The 22,651-nt window shown below is 41.5% G+C and overlaps 1 protein-coding gene across 9 annotated transcripts in view; it reads right to left on the bottom strand.

Annotated features, from left to right (window-relative positions):
- Nucleotides 1–22,651, bottom strand: part of LOC136577449 (putative methyltransferase DDB_G0268948) — a 172,419-nt gene that overhangs the window by 26,671 nt on the left and 123,097 nt on the right. For 8 of the 9 annotated variants that reach the window (XM_066577351.1, XM_066577343.1, XM_066577350.1 and 5 more), the window contains one exon: nt 8,610–8,758. In XM_066577351.1, coding sequence (XP_066433448.1) covers nt 8,610–8,720 — 111 coding nt within the window. In that variant the 5' untranslated portion in view covers nt 8,721–8,758. Of the gene's footprint in view, nt 1–8,609; nt 8,759–14,738; nt 14,874–22,651 lie in introns of those variants that run through there. The other variant, XM_066577347.1, reaches the window with a different exon arrangement.

Below are 22,651 nucleotides of genomic sequence, written 5' to 3'. Positions count from 1 at the left end.
ATCCATCCAGCAATTGTGCTTTATTTACAGGTTCTAAATAGACACTGCAAAGGACAGGCATTTGTTCAAACCCTGCGGAGCACATGACTCCAGCCTAAAAATCCATGTGATCTTTTTGGAGCAGCCTGAAAGCTACATTTAAATCGCCCGAATGATGTTCAGCGGTCCCGTACGCCTCCCTACATGGGATCGCAGGGAGCCGTACAGGTTTCATGGCAGCTGGGGTCCTTTTGAAAGGCCCCAGGGCTGCCTTAGCAGACTATCAAGCAATCCCCATGGGGTGGCTTGATAGACTGCCTGTTAAATTGCAGCATGATGTAATGCTGCAGCATTACGTTATACTGCAGGAGCGATCAAACCATCACTAGTTGTGGTCCCTCAGGGGGGCTTAAAAAAAAATAAAAATAAGATCAATAAAGTTTTATTAATTGTAAAAAAAAAAGTTTAAATCACCCCTTTTCCATATCTATAGTAAAAAAAATCTAAATCATAAAAGAAAAATACATGTTGGGTATCACCGCGTTTGTAAAAGTCGGATTTATCAAAGTAGCACATTTACCCCACATGATGAATGTCATCAAAAAAAAAAAGAACCCCAGAAATGAACTTTCAGTCATCCTGTCTTCTAGGAAAAATGCAATACAAACCGATCAAAAAGTCTATTGTATTCTGAATTGGTACTAACGAACTACAGGACATCCCACAAGAAATGAGCCCTCGCACAACTACATCAACGGAAAAATAAAAAAGTTATTGCGCGCAAAAGATGGCAGCAGAAAATAATAAAAAAAAATACAAGTACTATAGCAAAAAGAACTATACAAGTTTGGTATCATAGTAATCGTACTGACCCATAGAATTAAGTTATCCTGTCATTTTCATTGCAGTTTGTGCACTGTGGAATGTAGTTTTTTCTTTATTTAATCCCCTTAGAATTTCTTTTAAGTTTTTCCGTACATTATATGGTACTTTAAATAGCACCAATGAAAAATACAACTTGCCCTGCAAAAAACAAGCCCTCATACAGCGACATCGATGAATAAATAAAGGAGTTAGGCCTTAGTCACACGGGCGTTTATTGCCGGGATTTGCGCATGCGCATGCGTCCGGCGATTTTTTAAAACCATTGCTTTGCAATGGTATTGGACACATGAGCGCTTTTTATGCGCTCGTCCGATAAATTATGGAACAGAAATCGCAGATCGCACCTATCTGCGATCTGCGATTCCTGTTCTCTTCTCTATATGCGCTCAACGGGGCCGGCGGCAGCAGCGCCGACCCCATTGAGAACATACAGAAGACAAATCATTCTTCTCTGCCACAGCTGGAACAGCTGTGGCAGAGAAGAACGATGTTTGCCCATCGAATTCAATGGAGTCGGTAATACAGCCAACTCCATTGAAAGCAATGGGATGCCGGCGTGCGCGGGATGAATTGTCGGGAAGGGGTTAAATATATAACCCCTTCCCTGCAATGCATCCTTAAATGTGAAAAAATAAAAAAAATGTATGTACTCAACGGCTCCCGGCAGCTGGAGATCCCGGCGGCCGGCCTGCAGTAGGTGTGAAGGGGTGTGACTCAGACTGGCCCCTGATTGGCACAGCCTGAGCCAATCAGAGGCAGATCTCAGTCACACCCATCCATGAATTCATGAATGGGTGTGACTGAGACTTGCCTCTGATTGGCTCAGCGCTGAGCCAATCAGGGGCAAGTCTGAGTCACACCTCCTTCACACCTACTGCAGGCCGGCCGCCGGGATCTCCAGCTGCTGGGAGCAGGTGAGTACATACATTTTTTTTACTTTTTCACATTTAAGGATGCATTGCAGGGAAGGGGTTATATATTTAACCCCTTCCCGACAATTCATCCCACACTCGCCCGCAGCGCTTGCATTCAATGGAGCCGGCTGTATTGCCGGCTCCATTGAATGCAATGCGCTGGACAGCTCCGGCCCGTTTCTAATGAAACGCGGCTAGGAGCAGATTTTCGGGCGATTTTTGGGCCGATTTTTCGGCGCCGGTCACGCGAATTGCGCATGCGCATCCGTCATGTGATGCACAAATCGTGTGAAAAAACGCCCGTGTGACTAAGGCCTTACGATTTTATAAGGGGGGGGGGGGGAGGAAAAAACAAAAATGGAAAAAAAAGGTGTCACGTCATTACCGGGTTAAATAATGTACTAACTTCCTTCTCTGGGTCATTACGAACGCAGGGATACCACATGTGTAATTTTGTTTTTAAATTTTTATTTTTTACAAAGTAAAAGGGAGAAAGTTGCAATTTTAGTGTTATTTTTATTCTTTTATAATTTTTTTTAACTTTTTTTAACCTCTTTTAAAATTTTTGTCCCTTTAGGGGACTTGTGTAATACTTTTTTTCATTCTTCTAATACTCTGCTATGCTGAGCCATAGCAGGGTATTAGACAGGCTATGACGCTCAGACAAAGTCTGAGCGTCATAACCTAATTTAGCTGGCAGACTTGGAGGCTATATTCAAGCCTCCGGGTGCCACAGAGACCCATCAGGACCCCTGATCACATTGCGGGGGATCCAATGGTGACAGAGGGAGACTCCTCCCTCTGACAGCCCTTTACATGCTGCGGTCACACAGACGTGGCATGTAATGGGTTATACAGCAGAGATCACTGGCAGACCCGGAGGCTATATTCAAGCCTCCAGGTGCCACAGAGACCCATCAGGACCCCCTGATCACATTGCAGGGGGTCCGAATGTGACAGCCCATTACTTGCTGCGGTTGCACAGACCATGGCATGTAAAAAATTAAATAGTGGAGATCAAAGGTTTTCTCCATTCTCCACTGTAAGAGCTTTTGCCAGGCTATCATCTGACACCCGATCACCAGCTCACCCTGCTATAGGGACCATCGGCCAGCTTCTGACAAGCCAATGGTCTCCGTGGCAACTTGTAAATAGTGCAGGAGTTCAAAAAAAGAAGCAGGAAGTTGCCAGCAGATCAGTTATATTTTTTTTAAAGTCCTGCACTGGTCTGGTTCTCTGTGGGACTGCGCAGACGGTGTGTGTGCAGAATACAATACCACAGCTTATGGCATTGTGTTCTGCATGGTTCCATAGTGAAACACAGCTCAGAAATCTTCTGGGCTATGTCACTATGGGCTGTGAAACTAGTCCCGGAAAATTTCTGGGCATGCTTGTATTCCCCCTGAATGCGGGATGAAGCTGTAGCGGGATTCTACGTCCAAACTGGCTAGTTTAGTATCTGATGACAAAGACAAACCTTCAAGTCCCTTATGCACATCGGTAGTATCTCTTGTATAAGCTGATAGTGCTTCTATGAAAGGTCTCAAAATGATGTCTAGATACTCACTAATTCCCTGGGTCAACCTTTCAATACCCAATACTATGGGCCTACCTTTCAATGGTGACAAACCTTTGTGCACCTTGGGTAGCCCATAAAACGTTGTAATTTGGAGATGATGAAAAATTCCATGAGTTTGTGGGACATTTGAACAACAATAATCTCAGACTGTACTTCACTGCAGAAATTGATCCAGTAACCATTACATTTGTAGACCTACGGATATCATGATCAGAAGCGGGTCTATTGGAAACTACAATATTCTGCAAAACAACGACAACCAGCACACTATTACACTGGAGCAGTCATCATCCAGTATCCCTTAAGAGAGGAATCCTGAAGGGGCAACTTATAAGAACACACAGAAACTGTTCCAGTGATAGGGATTTTGAGGTGAAATCTCGAGAAATGTCCCAAAGATTTACAAGTAGGAGATACCCAGATGAAATTATAGTACAAGTGTGCAATTTTGTAAAGAACACAAAAAGGGAAGACTTTTTGGATGTGAAGCTAAAACTGGAGGATGATGATAGAATACAGGTCATCAGAACATTTGATGATCGATCTAGAGAAGTTAGAAGCATACTTGAAAAGTACTGGAGCGTTCTTTGGAGAGATGGATCTATTAGATTGTCTTCCAGAAAGACCCCTTATCAAGTTCAGGTGTGGTAGAAATCTAAAAGATCGGCTGGTGCATAGCCATTTACCACCTCCACTATCGGCCAGCACATGGTTGTCAGCTGACCCCATAGAGGGATCATACTCCTATTCTGTCTGTAAAGCCTGTAGATTCATGAAACGCGGATCTACTTTTAAAAGCTTAGCTACTGGCAAGAAATATTCGATTTGGGACTTTATCAATTGTCGATCCAGTGGTGTTGTAAACCTGGCATCAGGTTTGTGTCCTTTAGACTACGTTGGGAAGACGACACAGCAGCTACACAGGAGGGTGTTAGCCCATATTGGCAACATCAAATGAAATGAACATATGTGTATAGCTACCCATATCAGGGATACACATGGAAACAACCTGGATGCAATAAGATTCCAGGGCATTAAGACAATCAGAAACAACGGAAAGAGAGGCAATATAGATAAGTAGTTGCTCCAAAAAGAGAGTGCATGGACTTTCACTCTCGAGTTATGTGCTCCGCAGGGTTTGAACGAATGCCTGTCCTTTGCAGCGTTTATTTAGGACCTGTAAATAAAGCACAATTAATGGATGGATAATCAATGTCCTGAAGTAGTGCTAATACCAGGATGCATTTAAATGCATTAGATCCAGTACATGAATGGAATTTTGATAACAACTTCAATACTGAGAGATGAGGTAGAACAACCTCTCTAGAATCTGCTGTATTGGAAAGAGTAATGGTTCTATGGGTTGAGAGGGTTTTTTCAAAATATGTGCTTAGAAAATTGATTGCATCAAATAAGGATCAATCGTACTGTCCGGATTAACATATCAGAGTGTGGAGATGATATGAAGTTATATACTTGTGACAGTAGTAAGGACATCAAAGTATAAAAGGCATGGGTGAGCCTCAAGAAATATGATACTGTACTCCTTGTGGATTAGCCATTGTTAAGGTGTATGAAGACAATGGGTAACTTGAAAAGATGAAGTGTAACTAGGTTATTCCTTACATGGGGACCCAAGACATGTATATACTCTCTATCTGCATATCTGTGCAATTATATCTAGGTCAGAAACAAGGATATAATTAGCATGATATACATTTATTGCTCCCCTTTCATGACTTGGACCTGATGAGGAAAGGGACAGTGGATTTGTTTGTGGGTGCATACATCTATCAACTCTTAGTAAGTGGTGCTCTGCACTATATAATGGATAGGCTTGATTTTTATCCAAAAAGAACAGTTTATCAATACTATCAATAACTGATGGTTGGCCTATTATCACCCCACCAGGGTAATATATGTCCCTATTCAGCGCATAATGGACCCACCGTTAACCATGTTAGACACTGCGGTAGCTCCTTGGATACACATAGCCTGGTTGCTAGTGTCCTATGTTTTCTCCGTGTCCTATCCTGGTGGCGTGCCGATCGATGTCATGTTTTGAAATATAGCCAGGGTCCTGCTCCACATGTATGGTCTCTTGATACTCCACGGGATTCCTGTGCGATGGCTGCCATGGTTCTACGTTGCTCCCATGTCATCAGTTGGTGATGCCCAGCTTGAATGGCCGCATGATGAGTCAAGGAAGGTGGGATCAGTGTGTGTGCGCGGACTCCTGAATCATCGCAAGATCTCAGTGGTGGAGAGTCCAGAATAGCTGGATGCTGATTGGAGCAGAAGGAACGAACCCCCAGGTGAAGGGTAGGCGGGAACATGGATATTTAAGCCATACAAGCAGTCTACCTACCATTGCTGATTTATCTATCACAGCCCGAAGGGCTGCTCAGTATCTCTCTGATTTTTTATTCAAATATCACAGCCATGAAGGCTGATTAATAGCTCTTCTAAATACTCCAGCCTGATGAAATAAGCTGAAATATATCCAGCTGTAGAAATAAGTCAATGGGGGGAATGTGGAGCCAGGAAACTATGTATTAAGCTCATAAATGATGAAGGCGCTGGCAGTGTACGTAACACTCTAACCAGCCAGTCCTAAAAATCTATAGAGAGTCTAAGGAAATAGAAGCTACTGAATTTGACTCTAGGGATAGGTCTCTATTATTACTCTGTGATATAAAAGGATTAGCTCAGCATACAGACTAATCCTTCTGCATACACCACACCTAACCCTTTTGTGTCCGTATTTGCAAAAAATGAATGTGTGTGAAGCTATTGCTACATGATGGGAACAATGAGTGTAGTCAGAAACAAATATCAAATTAACCATTAATGAGAACTAGTAAGCAGGGTTAGGATACAATTATAATGTTTAAACAGTGAATTTATCTATAGTCATGGATCCTATATAGAGTTAGAGATATTTGCAATGCATCTGAAAAACGCAAAGAGACAATAAAGTTCTAAAAATTAGTTTTCACCCACAAATATACCACTTTGAATTATGAATGCTAACAAGACAAGACATACTTAGTGGTTGGAATATGTGTGCATGATTGTTTGAGCTACCTAGGATAGCAACAAAACTATATATCAGGAAATGGTAATTGATGCACAATCTTTTGGTTGAATGAGAATACCTCCCCAAGTATGAGAGATTTGGTTAGAAACAGAGCTATCTAGTATGATGGTATAGATACATACATACCCATTCAAACATGAGCTAGGGGGGACCAAGTGTCTTACTATCAGCTAGAATATCATCATTTAACCATTTGGTTTATATCAATTAGTGACGCTTTCCAGTCACACAAAAAAATTGGAAAAATGTACGTGGATACACTTTTTAATGTAAAAATAATAAAGGTTATATGTTAATTTATAGGTCCTTTCAGTGAATTTGATACTTGAATTGGGAACTTCTCTGCCACTGTGATTTCTAAATGTAAGTATAAACATTGTTTTTCATGGGTCAGTTAGTTCCATTCTATCCTGCATTTTGGAGCATACTGCGATGGAGCCTCCAATGTATATGTGAACCTTGTTCAGGAAAAGAAAAGCACAAACTTTCTTCTGTATTATACTATGGCTTAAATGCAGCTGAAGCAGCTCTGTTGTGTGAGATACCCGTCATACAATTTCTCGTATAATAGCCTCTTTGAAACTTGTTAAAATGACACGGAAGAGCAGTATGGTGGTATATCTCCCTTTAGTCAGTGTTACCCATAAGATATTGAATCTAGTTATCTTCCTGAAATATTCATTTGAAGACTAATTTGTTTAAGTCTTATTAGGTTTCTTGAGACTGTTACAATGCTCAAAAAAGTATTCCAGTCTCTTAGAAGTCGGGAAGGAGTTTTTCCCCAAATGGGCTAATTGGCTTCTTCCTCTTGGGGTTTTTGCCTTTCTCTAGATCAACTAGGGGTTGAAACAGGCTGAATTAGATGGACATTGTCTTCATTCAACCTAACATACTATGTTACTATATTATGTTACTATGTTAGAAACTGGAAGAACTTCGGTCCTGAAAAGAGATCATGGAAGCTTGTGGAGAATGTCAATGCACTGTCAACACTCTTTTTAAGAAGTTTGCCTGACACACCCAACTTTCCCCTCTTCTCCAGTCCTCACTTCAGCTTGAACTTTGACCACAATTGATCAGTTAACTGCATTCCCCAAGTCTCTGCTTGTCTCATCATTATGCAAGAAGTTTGCCTATCCTAACCTCGGCCTGCATATTGACTACGTTTCTAGGTGTTTCTCTAATACCATGTTATTGTGCTTCTGATCTACCCATATCAAAACTACTCTTGGTATAGTGACCTGGGGGCCTCAGAGTCTAAAGGCCATATCCCAATTGGAGGAATTAAATGGTGAAATCCAGGAATCACGTAGATGCTGCCCTCACAAGTAGCCCAAAGTCAAATTGGTCATTGGCACTGTGGGTCTAAACCCACTATATTACCTAATCTCTAATTTATAATCTTTTGTTTAGTATAGCACAATGGATTATTATTTGTATTGGTGTAAAAACATTTCTGGAGTCTCTTCTATTGCTTGCTGCTCTTACTGAGACTTAGGTAGAAAAGGAATAATTTAATAGTTACTGACCAATCAGTGTTGACTGTGTCCATGTCAGATTTAAGATAGAAGAGGGAACAGCACTCCAGGGATTCTTTAAAAATATAAATGACACCAGCTGGTGCTTTCTTTATTTTTAAAACTCCATAAGCAGCAACGTTTTGGCCCAGTGTTGAGCCTTTTTCAAGCATAAGCATTTGTCAAGCATAAGCAGGCTTTTTGGATAATCCATGTGAGATTTAATCAGAGCTCTACCTAAGGAGAAAAGATAGTGTTTCTGACCCCATCCCAGGTCTTTCACTAGCAAATCCAAACCCCTACTTTACCCTGAAACAGCTGTCTGTGAATGGAGTCTGTTACAAGGCTTGTATTAAGAGTCTAACTTTGACTTGAAGGACTGCTGCCTTCCAATAGGTGGCACTATGGAGGTATTATTTTATCTCCCTTATTTATAGATGTAATAGGGATAAGAGTAGCTAAAGGGGAATAAGACAATTTAGATTTCTAATAAAAGATGTCCCAGAATTGTTATTTTATGCTAAATTAAAGTACTTACTCAGATATAGCAGAAGAACCAACAAGTCATCTTTCATAATTACATATAAATAGGATTGGAATAATTTACTTAATAACATTTTTCTTAGTATACTTACTTTTCCTTGCACAAAGGATAAAACCATATTAAGAGTTTCTTTTGAAATTGGAATCATATACTTGTGATAAACTGATGAAAATGTTTTGTTCTTGAACACTTGGCTTGCCATGGAGATATGCTTTGGCTGTTAGCTTCAATGTAAAAAATCTGTCAATTAAATAGAATAATTTACAATGTAGGAATGCTTCGTTTATCAAACAATGAATAGATCAGTTACCAAAACCATTTTATATTCAATTTATTTTTATTGAAAATATTGCAAAATTATTTGACAGGAAGAAGTAATAGGCTATACAAACTTCTGGGATATATGTAATGTGGTATGAAGATGCAGATGATGATGATGATGGTTAGCATTTTTGATTGCGTTCTATTTTGTTGAAACTTGTTCAAGCATGTGCCCCCTGAGTGTTGGATAGGGCAACCTGAACCTGGGGCAACACACCTTTTTCTCAGTCATCCTGGCAACCCAGGGTGGGATACAAAAGGATGGTTCTCACCAAGTTTCCATAATGCTTATGACATATTTCTCTTCCTATGTTAGGAGCTCCAATTCTCCTTGTTTGCTCTGTGCATTTGTGTAGAAACATTTTAGTTTGTTTCCCAGAAAATAGAGGAAATGTGCAAATGATCTTCCTGGAGCTCCAATCTCTGGTCTGGCAAAGTCCTCAAAGCAGCTAAACTCAGCTAAACATGGCTTTCATCCCACTTATAGCGACTCCTCACTCTTTCCACAATGCATCATGAATATCTTTCTAGAGCTCCAATCTCTGGTCTAATGCTACCCTGTATGGCCAGATTGGGACTGTGAGGCCCAGTATATAGGTCCTATGATGCAATCACCCAGGTGGACACCAGATTGGGAAGAGATATGCCATCTGTCTGCTCAGAGCCCCCACCAGGAACACGTAGAACATTGAGAGATTGACGAGTTTGCAGAGAAGAGCACAGTCTGATCTCCAACAACCAGAGAGAGAAAAAAAAAGCATTGCTTAGGCAAACTGTTTCATTTTATATACCTGACACAGGCCTTGTTTAGGCCTCGAGCTGCCATGGAAGCACATCATAGCATGCCTATAGATGGCAGGGGGTGTCCCCTCTGTACATGCTATGGTCACTATTCATAATGATATGTAAGGGGTTAAACTGATGAAATGAGAGGACTCTGCAATCTTGAGCATTAGAGCAAGAGACAAAAACTTTCAATTGACAGCTGATCCACAGCTGTTCCTGACACGTGTATGCAGGAATAAGTGCAGGATTAAAGCCCATTAAAAATGGCCTTAAAAAGGCATATTTGATGCCATAACCTTAACCAACTTCAAATCCTACATCTAACTAAAACCCTAGAAAAATTTAACAAAACATTCCCATCCTCGAATCCGCTAACCGAATTTGAGCGAATAGCGACAGCTCAAAACACACATGGCAGAAAACTTGCGCTCCTCAAAAAAAATTTGTAACCTGCCAAGACACAACTAGACCTGCATTCATCAGATCGTGAGAAATGGAGCTAAAGATACAACTGTCAGACAAAGAGGTAAAGTCAATTCTGAGCAGCTCACACGGCCACTCCAGGTGCATCAGAATACAAGAAAACCACTACAAATTACTAACACGCTGGTATAAAACACCAGAATGGCTCTATGCCTACAAACTCACAAACTCAAACAAATGTTGGCGATGTAAAGAACATATAGGCTCCCTGGTGCATATCTGGTGGACTTGTCCGCTAATAAGACCCTTTTGGGACCAGATTGAAATTAAAATAAAAGAAGTAGTCAATAGCACTTTCAACCTCTGTGCGGAACACATACTTCTAGCCAAACCGTCAGAAGACTATAGACCCTCTAAAACAAGTCTGACCACACACCTTTTATCAGCAGCAAAAGCACTAATACCCTTAACATGGCTCCAGCCTCAGGCACCAACCTACGCACAATGGATGGCAAAGGTAAATGAAATACGCAGATTCGAGGAACTAACGAGTTGGTCATGCAGGACACATGCACAATTCAGGAAAATGTGGGAACACTGGCCAGGAAACCCACCTTCACCACACAAATAAAACAGCAATAAACCTGGACCTTACTCTCTTACTCACTAGTACAGCCCAAAATCTCAAGCCACAGCTCTTCTCTTTAAAGAAATCTAGATTGTAAACCTAACATACCTGCCCCCAGGTGTGAGACATCGTCAGATATAAGATATAAAAGATGCTTTTCCTTCCTTCCTTCCTTCCCCCCCCCCCCATACCCATCCCTTCACATCCCTACCCTCTAAAAACTTGTTAAAATGTACTAAACATTGTACAACTAGGTTTTGCTCAATATTGCATTGTAATGTGATTATAGTTGATTTTCTGTATCTTTCTACTATAATAAAATAAAGAATGAGAAAAAAAAAGAAGGCATATTTGTGATAACTAATGGGCTGATCCCTTAGGTGCCATGGTCAATAGCGACCATGGCATCTAAATACCAACACAGTCACAAATTTCATATACGGCATGCACAACATGCCCTACAGATGACTTACATATATGTTAATTTGCATTTAGGGATTAAAATAGGTTGAATGAGGTTTCCCGGACAAATGTTATTGATGATTTATCACCAAATGGGACTGATGCCACCTATTAGACTTCCTGCTTAGACCATGATGACGACCTCCAAATCCACTGCACTGACAAAGGGCCAGGCAATTAGTTGATCACTGAGGTTCCAAGCAGCAGATCCACGGTAACCAACTATTTATGACCTGAGGATAGGTCAGCAAAAGTCTTTACCCTGAAAACGCTTTAGTGACATTGTCTAATTTTAGTAACTATTGTTTGGGGATTTTCTTCATTTCTATTCATTTTTCTAAAACCATAACTTTTTACTTTTCCATTGACATGGCCATGTGGGGGGGGGGGGCTTGTTTATTTGTGTGATGAGCTGTAACTTTTATTGGCAGCATTTCTGGGGTATATATTATGTATTGTATAACTTTTATTCATTTTTTAGAGGGCAGAGAGAAAAAAAAAACTGAATTCTGCCACCTTTTGGGCAGCTATTTTGCACAGCCTTAATCACTGAGCATAAATTATATGCTAATTTTTTTCTGTGGGTCAGTACGATTGCAACAACACCAAAATTCTATATTTTTGTAAATTTTTGCATTCAAAGTCTCCTAATTTTTGTATTCTTCAATGGATGTAGCGATGACGGATGCGCATGCGCAAATCGCGTGACCGGCGCCGAAAATCGGCCGAAAAAACGCCCGAAAATCTGCTCCTAGCCGCGTTTCATTAGAAACGGGCCGGAGCTGTCCAGTGCATTGCATTCAATGGAGCCGGCAATACAGCCGTTTCCATTGAAAGCAATGCGCTGCGGGCGAGTCCAGGATGAATTGTCGGGAAGGGCTTAAATATATAAGCCCTTCCCTGCAATTCATCCTAAAATGTGTTAAAATGAAAAAAAATTGTATACTCACCTTTCCGCTGCAGCCGGAGTTCTGCCGCGGCCGCTGTCAGTTCTCCTGAACTGCTTCTCGGCACTATTCAGCCGGCGGGGCTTTAAAATCCCCGCCTGCTGAATGAGTTGCCTCTGATTGGTCACAGCCTGACCAATCAGAGGCAGGTTTCACTCACACACCCATTCACTCACACAGCCTGACCAATCAGAGGCAACTCATTCAGCAGGCGGGGATTTTAAAGCCCCGCTGGCTGAATAGTGCCGAGAAGCAGTTCAGGAGAACTGACAGAACTGACAGAACTGACAGCGGCCGCGGCAGAACTCCGGCTGCAGCGGAAAGGTGAGTATAAAATTTTTTTCTTATTTTAACACATTTTAGGATGAATTGCAGGGAAGGGCTTATATATTTAAGCCCTTCCCGACAATTCATCCAGCGCTTGCCTGCATCCCATTGCTTTCAATGGAGACGGTTGTATTGCCGGCTCCATTGAATTCAACGGGCAAACATCGTTCTTCTCTGCCACAGCTGTTACAGCTGTGGCAGAGAAGAATGATTTGTATTCTATATGTTCTCAATGGGGTCGGCGCTGCTGCCGCCGGCCCCATTGAGCGCATATAGAGAAGAGAACAGGAATCGCAGATCGCAGATAGGTGCGATCTGCGATTTCTGTTCTATAATTTATCGGACGAGCGCATAAAAAGCGCTCATGTGTCCAATACCATTGCAAAGCAATGGTTTTATAAAATCGCCGGACGCATGCGCAAATTGCGTCTAAAAACGCCCATCTGACTAAGGCCTAAAGGCGCATTCAGATAAGAATTTTTTTATGTGCGCCTATGTGTGCAAAATAAATGTGCTCCACGCATGATCAAAATACGCGTGAACTTAGCTCCATGTAAATTGCTTTTAATGAGGCCTTCTCAAAGAACAACATCACAGAGCTGATGACAGCGCAGAGAAGATGCGGCTAAGCCCCGGCAGCTGAAGGAAGGAGAGTATCTATTTTTTTTTTTTTACATTACTTTTACTGGCTTTTCAGGGAGGGGCTTATATTTAAACCCCTTCTTTGAACTCTAATGACGGGGTGCCGGCAGCAGGATCCGCAGCAGGATCATGTGTGACAGCTGCGGTAGGGAATTGAAGAATTCCTTTGCTGCTTCTGTCACAGATGTGGCAGATGGAGCAGCAGGGAATTATTTTTACTAGCGGGGATGAAGAAAAATTCTTGTTTTTCAGAGAAGAACTTATATGTAAAGCCCTTCATGAAAAATAATGCAGGGGTGGCGACATACCACTGTCTTCAGTGGAGCCGACAGCAGCAGCCGTGGCTCCATTGAAAACACTGCACGCAGCTACATACATGCGTGGTTTTGCTTGTACAGAGGTGCGCACCCATGTACACAAAAACACGCTCGTGTGAAGCCACCTTAAACCTACCGAACGTGTATTTCTTCCGTTATGCAGGACAAAATAAAAGCACTGATTTCAAGTTCAGGCGCAACTACACTCTGTGCCTGTGAGCACAGTTGTGCCTGCATTCATCTGAAACCGCCCTGAATGTGAAGAAACTAAGTCGAAACCTCCCTCCTGTGTGGCACCATATTAGATAGCCATCAAGTGGCTTATTGCAGAGCAATAGAGTGCAACCCAAAAAGGTCATTGACGGTAAAATTATTGCAGTTTAGATCAAAATACCAATTCTCTGAATCCCTTTTTGTTCTTTTAAATTGCCCTTTTGGAACATTGGAAAGCCAACTGTGATAGTGACAACTAGTTATATTTATAAAGGAATTAATATCTGTGGGCTTAAAATTTTGTATTTATTTTCTCATTTTCCACAAATAACTGAATTAATGTTTGGCTAGTGTGTTCAGCAAGGGCTCTCTCACACAATCAATCACTTTCTTCCTGCATGCCACAGGCATATTTTCTTTGTTAAGTTTTGACAATCCCCATACGCTATCTTGGTGTGCATGCATACGTAATATGTGCCAAGATAATGCATGCTACAATTTTTTATTTTCCTGCGCATTTCATGCACTGTGTGCAAGAGGCACATCTGAAAATAATGTAAAGATTGGTATTGCATAATATGTGGTAAACTACACTCATGTGAGAGCCCTAAATGTGATTTCCAAACTGTGTTTATTAATATATTCTTAAAAATTCTCTAACAAAGTCATAGTTCTCTTCCATAGTAATAAACAGTCATCTATAGACCTTCCTGCTCTGGTGCCTGGAGTTTTGGTTCGATGCAGGGCTTCTCCCAGTAGGACATCATTTTTGATTATATATTACAAAAGCACAAAACTACTTTTTTTGTTGCTATTATTGCAAATCATATAATGATTTCACAATCGCATGCAATGTTATACAAATACAATTTCCCCATTTATTTAACTTGCATGTAATTTTCTACAATGCTCTATTGTATACAGTCATATTTAATTTTGTAGTGCAATCTCTTTGCAGTAAAGTATATGTGCTTTCACGTGACAGTTTTTGTGTTTAGTGAGCCAAAACCAGGACTGGGTCCAAAATATGGAAGACATGCAAATCTTTCCATTTATACTTTCTCTCCACTTCTGGTTTTGGCTTATAAAAAACTGAACACAAACTATCATTTGAAAGCCCCCTTACAAGTACAGCTGTTAGTTTGTATACTTACTGTAACACATTGGAGGTCAGTTAACTTGCTGGAACTCCGTCTTCTGGGTAGATGGTTGTCAGACAAAGTAATTCACTTCCACACAGATTAATTTTCTGTAAAACTAACTTTGCTGGAACACAACTTCTATAACAATGCAGAAACCTATGAATCTAGCCTCTGACCTACACAGTGTCCTTTACTCAGGAGGTGTATATATATATCTCTTCTGACTTCAAATCAGGTTAAACCAAAACTTGCCTTCAGCTCCCACATGCCTTTTCCACAGACTGTTTTCTTGGACTGGAAGCAGTACACACCTACTTTTTCTTCAAGTAATTTTTTATTTGTATTTTCTTAACATACATGAAATCTTAGCAGTATTGTATACAACATTACAACAACAGGTGATCATAAAAGAAAAGATGGGGGCGTGGCCTGGAGCAGCCGATGGCGGACGTGGTTTGAGCGGCTCTCCCGTCCAATACAGCCTACGAGCTACTCAAAGCAAGCGAGGATCGCAAAAAAGCTATTTATAGAAGCGGGACACCTTCCGCCTCCCGATGTCGTCCCGCAAGAGAACGGGGAAGCCCTCTCCGAAAAGGCTTACCGATTTTTATGCAGCGCGCGGTCTGGAGGGAAGAAATAAGATGGAGCCGGCACCGCACAGCACAGGAAGAAGAAGGGAGACAGCGGCTGCAGATACCGGGACCGCAGGAGGAAAGAGAAGCGGTAAGGTTGCAGAACCCCACACACAGCAGCCGACACCTGCACCACCTCACATGCAGCCTCCCTCACAATCCCAAACCCCCATAAATGATCAGGAGAGGGAGAACGTGTCCCCAGTGAATCAACAAGAAGCGGGGGGGGGGGGAAGAGGGGGACGCTGGAGGAGACCTGACAGTCTATTCTCCTCATAAGCAGGCAATAGCAGGGGCAGAGAAAAGAAATATAACCTCCCCTAGAGAGAGCCCGGAAAAAAGGCATCCCAGAAGAGAACCCCACTCACAAAATGGTGATATAGTTTTAACAACAAGCTTAGAGGAGGAAGAACTAGATGACCCAATCCTCAGTATTGCATGTTCTAACCAAGCAGCATCAGAGTGATTTATCAGAGACATGGTGCTAGCATTAAAGGGATCAATCAAAAAAGACCTGTCCAAACTAAATACAACGCTCAATAACAATATAGAAGAGCTGGGAGACAGGGTGAACCATCTTGAAAATAAAACGGAAGAGATAACTAATTCGCACAATGAGCTGATAGACGCTCACTACAGGCTAGAAGAGGTACAACATCTAAAAAACAAAATGGCGGATATAGAGGACCGCAATCGCCGTAATAACATCAAATTTAGAGGCATTGCGGAAACAATCAAACCAGAAGATTTAAATACATATATCCAAGACCTGATTAAAATCCTCCTACCTGACTCCAAAAAAGAAGAGAGGCTTCTGGATAGAACACACAGGCTTCCAAAGCCTAAAGGAGTCCCAGACAATGCGCCCCGAGACGTCATCACGAGAGTGCATTTCTACCATATTAAAGAAAAAATAATGCATGCCGCCAGAAACACCCGTGACCTCCCTTCCCCCTACGGAAATATCAAATTATTTGCCGACTTTTCTCAAGCCACCATGTTCGCGAGGAAAAAATTCACACAAATAACATCGGGCTTGAGAAGCAATAACATCACATACAGATGGGGCTTCCCAACAAAATTGTACGTAAATAAAGACGGTGTCATAACCACTATCCTCAACCAAGAAGAAGGAATGAACCTTCTAAAAAAGTGGAATATTACCGCCCCCAGCCCACAAGGACCAAACCAGATCCCTAAAGATTGGTCCCACAAACAATCTAGCAAACATGGTAACAACAGAACACCTAACCATTGATCCCGCAGTGTGACCTATATCCACAAGGCGATCCTCGCGATCCAAAGGAAGCAGTCATATGCAGGCTGTACACCAACCCCAGTTAAGACCTTATCACAAACCCAAACTTGTAGTTTGAAAAAGGTCCTACTTTAGTTAACAAAGCTGAGTGCACATAGTACAATAATTTGAAACGCCACTAAAACGCAAGAAGAAAACCATGAAACCAAACACTTTCCCCACCTATATCCCACTAACAACCCCGAGAGGATGTTCATATAAAAATAACAACCAACAGAACAAAAACTTCAACCAGAGGAAAACAAAACTGAGAAAATTCCACCCGCCAACCGAGAGGAGAAATCAAGACCACATTGCAACTTCCGGCTCAAAACCAACATTTATCCATGGATATTAATATAATATCATTAAACGTCAAAGGACTTAACTCCCCCTATAAAAGATCGGCCCTATGGAAGGAGGCGATATCATCCAAAGCTGATATCTTCTGCGCACAAGAAACCCACCTGAATCGTCTCAACCCTCACAGACTAACACACCCGAAATTCTCTAAAATATATACAGCAAATGTTTCAAAAAAAAAGTCTGGAGTAATGATTGCAATACACGACTCAGTTGATTTCCAACTGATAGAAGAAATCGGAGACGAAGAGGGCAGATACCTGATTCTAATCTGTAAACTAAACGGACTTTTAACAACACTAGTCAATCTATACACACCAAATTCGAAGCAATTAAGGTTTCTAAAGAAAGTAACAAAGAAAATAAAAAGAATCCAGCGGGGATCATTAGTAATTTGCGGAGACTTCAACGCAATAGTAGACAAAGACTTAGACTCAACCAACATAAATAGAAACAGAGGATTCACGCTTTTTCCTTGGATACAAGATTCCCAACTATTTGACCCCTTCAGAGCCCTGAACGCCAGCTCCAAGGAATATACCTTTTATTCATTCAGGCATAAATCGTTTTCAAGAATAGATATGTTCCTTGTGGACTTCCATACCCTTAACAGAGTTTCAGAAGCCAAAATAGGCGTGACCTCTTGGTCAGACCACGCCCCGATCGCATTAAAAATAAAATCAGGCGCACAGGCCTCCCCGCTCAGTGGATGGAGAAATAATACATTTTTAATGAAGTTACCAAAATACAAAAAAGAAATCAAAAAAGCAATTACAGAATATTTCCAATTCAACGATACACCAGAGACATGCCGCTTCACACTATGAAATGCTCACAAATCCGTAGTCAGGGGAGCGATGATTAAACAAGGAGCTATATATAAAAGAGAGAAGATCCAATTACTCCAAGACAACTTAAAAGAATTATCAGCCCTGGAGCTATCCATACAAACTAATCCCTCCCCGATCCTTTCAAATAAACTCAGAACAACTAGACTTAATGTCCGCAACATCCTGATAGATGAGCATGAAAAACAACTAAAAGCCTTAAAAACAACATATTATACAGACAATAATAAAAACACTAAATGGATGGCTAATAAAGTAAAACAAAAAAGAGTAAAAACAAAAATCCCATTTGTAATGGACCCATCTAATAAAGTCAAGATCTCAAACCCCCCGGACATCGCAGAGGAATTTAGGAAATTCTACCGCACACTATATAACCTTAGAGAAGACCCAGAAACCCATCAACCAACGGAAGAAGACATAAATAAAGTTCCTCTCCTCACTCGACCTCCCAAAGCTCTCAAACACTAACTTAGAAAAACTTAACTCACCCATAACAATCCAAGAAATAAACAAAGTAATAGAGACAGCCAAAAATGATAAAGCCCCCGGCCCCGACGGGTTTTCTTACGAATACTTTAAACTATATAAAGACCTCCTGAATACTCACATGCAAAATCTCTTTAACAAAGCAATGTCCAGCGGAGTCCTACCACCTGAAATGTTACGAGCCAATATAGTGACTATACCAAAACCAGGGAAAGACACAACAAACCCAGCAAATTTCAGGCCAATCTCCTTACTCAATAATGATACAAAGATATACGCCAAAATCCTCTCCCTTAGATTAATAGAAATTGTCCCCAACCTAGTACACAGTGACCAGGTAGGTTTCGTAGGAGGAAGACAAGCATCAGACGCCACCAGACGCCTCCTTGACATCCTGAATGAGGTGGAGAGATCCGGAATGCCTTCTCTGCTCCTAACTTTGGACGCGGAGAAGGCATTCGATAGGATACATTGGGGTTTCGCCTTCTCCGTCCTGAAAAGGATGGGATTTAAAGACAACATTTTAAGAGCTATACAAGCCCTATACTGAGAACCCTCAGCACAAGTCCTAATTAATGGTCTGATGTCTAGACCGTTTGAAATAACAAATGGCACTAGACAGGGCTGTCCCCTATCACCCACTATTTTTATTCTAACAATTGAGCCTCTCGCAGAAGCGATCCGAATGCAACTGAATATTAAAGGTATACCCATAGCAAAAAGACAGCATAAAATTGGCTTGTTTGCGGACGATATAGTCCTAGTACTCTCCGCCCCCCTAGAATCGCTTAGAGCATCTACTCACCTTTTGGACCTATTCGGCTCACTATCCTATTATAAAGTTAACCCATCCAAATCCAAAATTCTACCAATAAACCTCAAAAAAGATATCCAAGACATTTTGAAAAAAAGAGTTCCCGTACGAATGGGACCCATCGGGCATCCAGTACCTAGGGACAAAAATAAACCTACCAATAAAGGGAATAATGGAACAAAATATTTCCACACTTGTAGAAAACATACAAAAAGATCTATCCAATTACGAAAATACCGAACTTTCCTGGCTTGGAAGGATCGTCATATATAAAATGATGGTGCTTCCAAAAATTTTATACATATTCCGGACAATAGTTCTAAAATGTAGTAACAAGCTGATCAAAAAACTACAAAAACAATTAATGTCCTTCATCTGGAAGAACAAAAAACCAAGAGTGGCCGCTTCAATACTCTACAGCCCAAGGAATAAAGGAGGTCTGGGAGTCCCCAACCTAATATCCTACCACAAAGCAATAACCATATCACACTTAAAACCATGGGGGACCCCACAGGAAAAAATCAGCTGGCCAGCGATTGAACAAGAAACTCTAGGGGATAAAACTGTAGGTAATCTACTCATAGCCACAGCATATAATCAGAGAATAATCCCAACGCAAAGCCCGATAATCAAAAACACGGTGGGAATCTGGCTAGATCTAATCAACACTACAAAAAACCATAGACCTAGAACGGAGATTTCCATCCCAGTAGACAGTATCGAATTCTGGATAAAAGAAATCAACATAAAAAGATGGAAAAAGAAAGGAATCAAACTAATCTCGGATCTAACGATGAACTCAAAATTAAAACCTTTCCTACAACTACAAAAAGAATTCAACCTACATGGAGGGGATTTCCTTCTCTATTCCCAAATTAAGAGCTACTGGCCAAACATTGGACCGAATTCCGTTTCATTACCAACTTTCCTCTACAACTTCATTTTCAAACCAAACTCTACCAAACCTCCATTGAGAGATATCTACGAGATATTTTGCGGAGAGAAAACCATCAGTGAAGACCAGAGAAAAAGAACGCATCTTCTAAATTGGGAGGGAGATATAGGCAGGTCCTTCTCGAACCACTCTTGGTCTGCAGCACATAAATCTGCAAATAAAGCAACACTTTGTGCTTCACTTTTAGAAGTCCATTTCAAAACACTTACGCGCTGGTACAGATAGCCAGTCAGACTTGCAGATTTCTTTCCAGAAGTCTCGGACAGATGCTGGAGAGGTTGCGGCCAGAGAGGCTCTCTGATTCATATTTTTTGGAACTGTCCTATAATCAACCATGTGTGGGAAGACTTCATCACATTGACAAACAACATGACAGGACTAAAACTATCTCCCTCACCGGAATTAACCGTCCTCCTTATGGGAATTGACAATATCCCCCAAAAATTCAGAAAGATAATCTCACATGGACTTTTGACTATCAAATTATTATTAGCAAGACGTTGGAAAACAAGCACAGATCTTACTCTAGACACCGTTATCCAAACAATATCAGACCACATAGAAATGGAAAAAATCTTTGCCCTAAGACAAAACAGAACCAACAAATTCAAGACAGACTGGGAACCTTGGGTGGAATACTTCGACTCGAACCGAAACCAAACAAGAATAATTCTCTGAGCGCACTAAACGGAACTGTTTCCATAGCCATCTCAGAAGAAAAGGCTTTAATCCCTATTCACCTCTCGTTCAAGTGAGCATCATCGACATCCTGGATTCCCTTCCCCATACCTTCCATTCCCCCACCCCTGATTTTTACCCTACGACCCTACCCCCTTCTCCTCAACCCAACCCACTAACAAATATATGTTCTACAATTTAAAAGAAGACTCGAGTTCCAGTTAAAAACCACGTTATAATTGATTAACAAATTTGATTGAAATGGTGATAAACGTGATACTTTGTGTTTTTGCATGTTATGCCTTCTTGAAACAAATAAAAAATAATTGTACAATAAAAGAAAAGATGAACAGATCTTAGAGATGAGCGAGCATACTCGTCCGAGCTTGATGCTCGTTCGAGTATTAGGGTACTCGAGATGCTCGTTACTCGAGACGAGCACCACGCGGTGTTCGAGTCAATTCCATTTCCTTCCCTGAGAAATTTGCACCATTTTCTGGCCAATAGAAACACAGGGAAGGCATTACAACTTCCTCCTGTGACGTTCCAGCCCTATCCCACCCCCCTGCAGTGAGTGGCTGGCGAGATCAAGTGACCGCCGAGCATATAAAGTGGGCCCGCCCGCGGCTCGCCACAGACACACGCTAAGACAGATCAGGGAAAGTGCTGCTGCTGCTGCTGCTATAGGGAGAGTGTTAGCATCTTCAAGAACCACAACGGTCCTTCTTAAGGCCACAGCTCACCTAGTGCATTACTGTTGTGGCTGCTGTGAGCAGTTTTGCATTTTATTTTTATGTATATCGGGCGTGCAGGCTATAGCGTTCTCAGGCTGCAGTCTGTACTTGAGTATAGGGGCAGTATTGGTCAGGCAGGGACCGTGGTAGTGTAGAATCCTGTCTACAAGAACCCCAACGGTCCTTCTTAGGGCTACCTGTGACCGTGTGCATTTAACTCCGTGGTTGCTGGGAGTTGTAGTACCTCAGTATTGCACAGCAGAGCCTGCATACAGCCTGTCACGTATGCAGGGCGAGGGCGAGGAGGGAAAGGCTCTTAGGTTGTGGAGTGACTGGTACCCAACTTTCCAGACTCCTGAAAAGCGACCATGAGCCACAGCCACAACTCTACAGCAACCCACCTGGCCCTGCACTTATTAACAATTTGTCCCTCACTGGACAAGAGGAGAGAGGGGAAGGGACGATACCTATCGATCCCACCTCTGGTCCTCAGACACTCTGCAGTATTGCAAGCTGGCAGTTGTTAGAATACAGGCTGATTTGTATCTAGCGTTCTCCGACTTCTGCACACATGCGAAGCGGAAACTCAAATCATCCACCTGATCCGTTCTAACGCACTCCAGAGCTCTACAATATGCTTACAAAACGCTGCCACCACCAATTTGGTTACGGTAAATTGGAACCCCATTTCTGAATACAATCTTCGGAGAATATGGTTTCGTGTTAACATGGACGAGGCTCACTAATTAATTTAAAGTTTAATTCTCAAAGAAAAGAGCAGTGCTTATTTACAGAAAAAATACGAAAATGATGTTATAAGATAAATGGCAAGAGACTTACATATGATATCACAGACAGTAAAATAACAAGGATTAAAAGAAATAGAGGTCACGGAGAGCGCCAAACACTTTGTACGTTGATCACAATAATAATAGTGTGATAACTCACCTGGTGCAAGGCATGTCACCCTAAAGGTGATTATGCCTGCACCCAACATCCTGGTATGCTCATAACAATTACTTTATCCAGGAAATACCGGAATCGAAGGACACGAAAATCCAGCTTACTGGAGAGCTGCAGGTCATAAAAAAACTCCGTTCCTCATCAGAGGTCGG

The sequence above is a fragment of the Eleutherodactylus coqui genome, chromosome 8 (genome assembly GCF_035609145.1).
Source record: "Eleutherodactylus coqui strain aEleCoq1 chromosome 8, aEleCoq1.hap1, whole genome shotgun sequence".
Lineage (NCBI taxonomy): Eukaryota > Metazoa > Chordata > Amphibia > Anura > Eleutherodactylidae > Eleutherodactylus > Eleutherodactylus coqui.
Note: the sequence above shows the minus strand (reverse complement) of the source record. Positions and strands in the feature narration are given on the sequence as shown.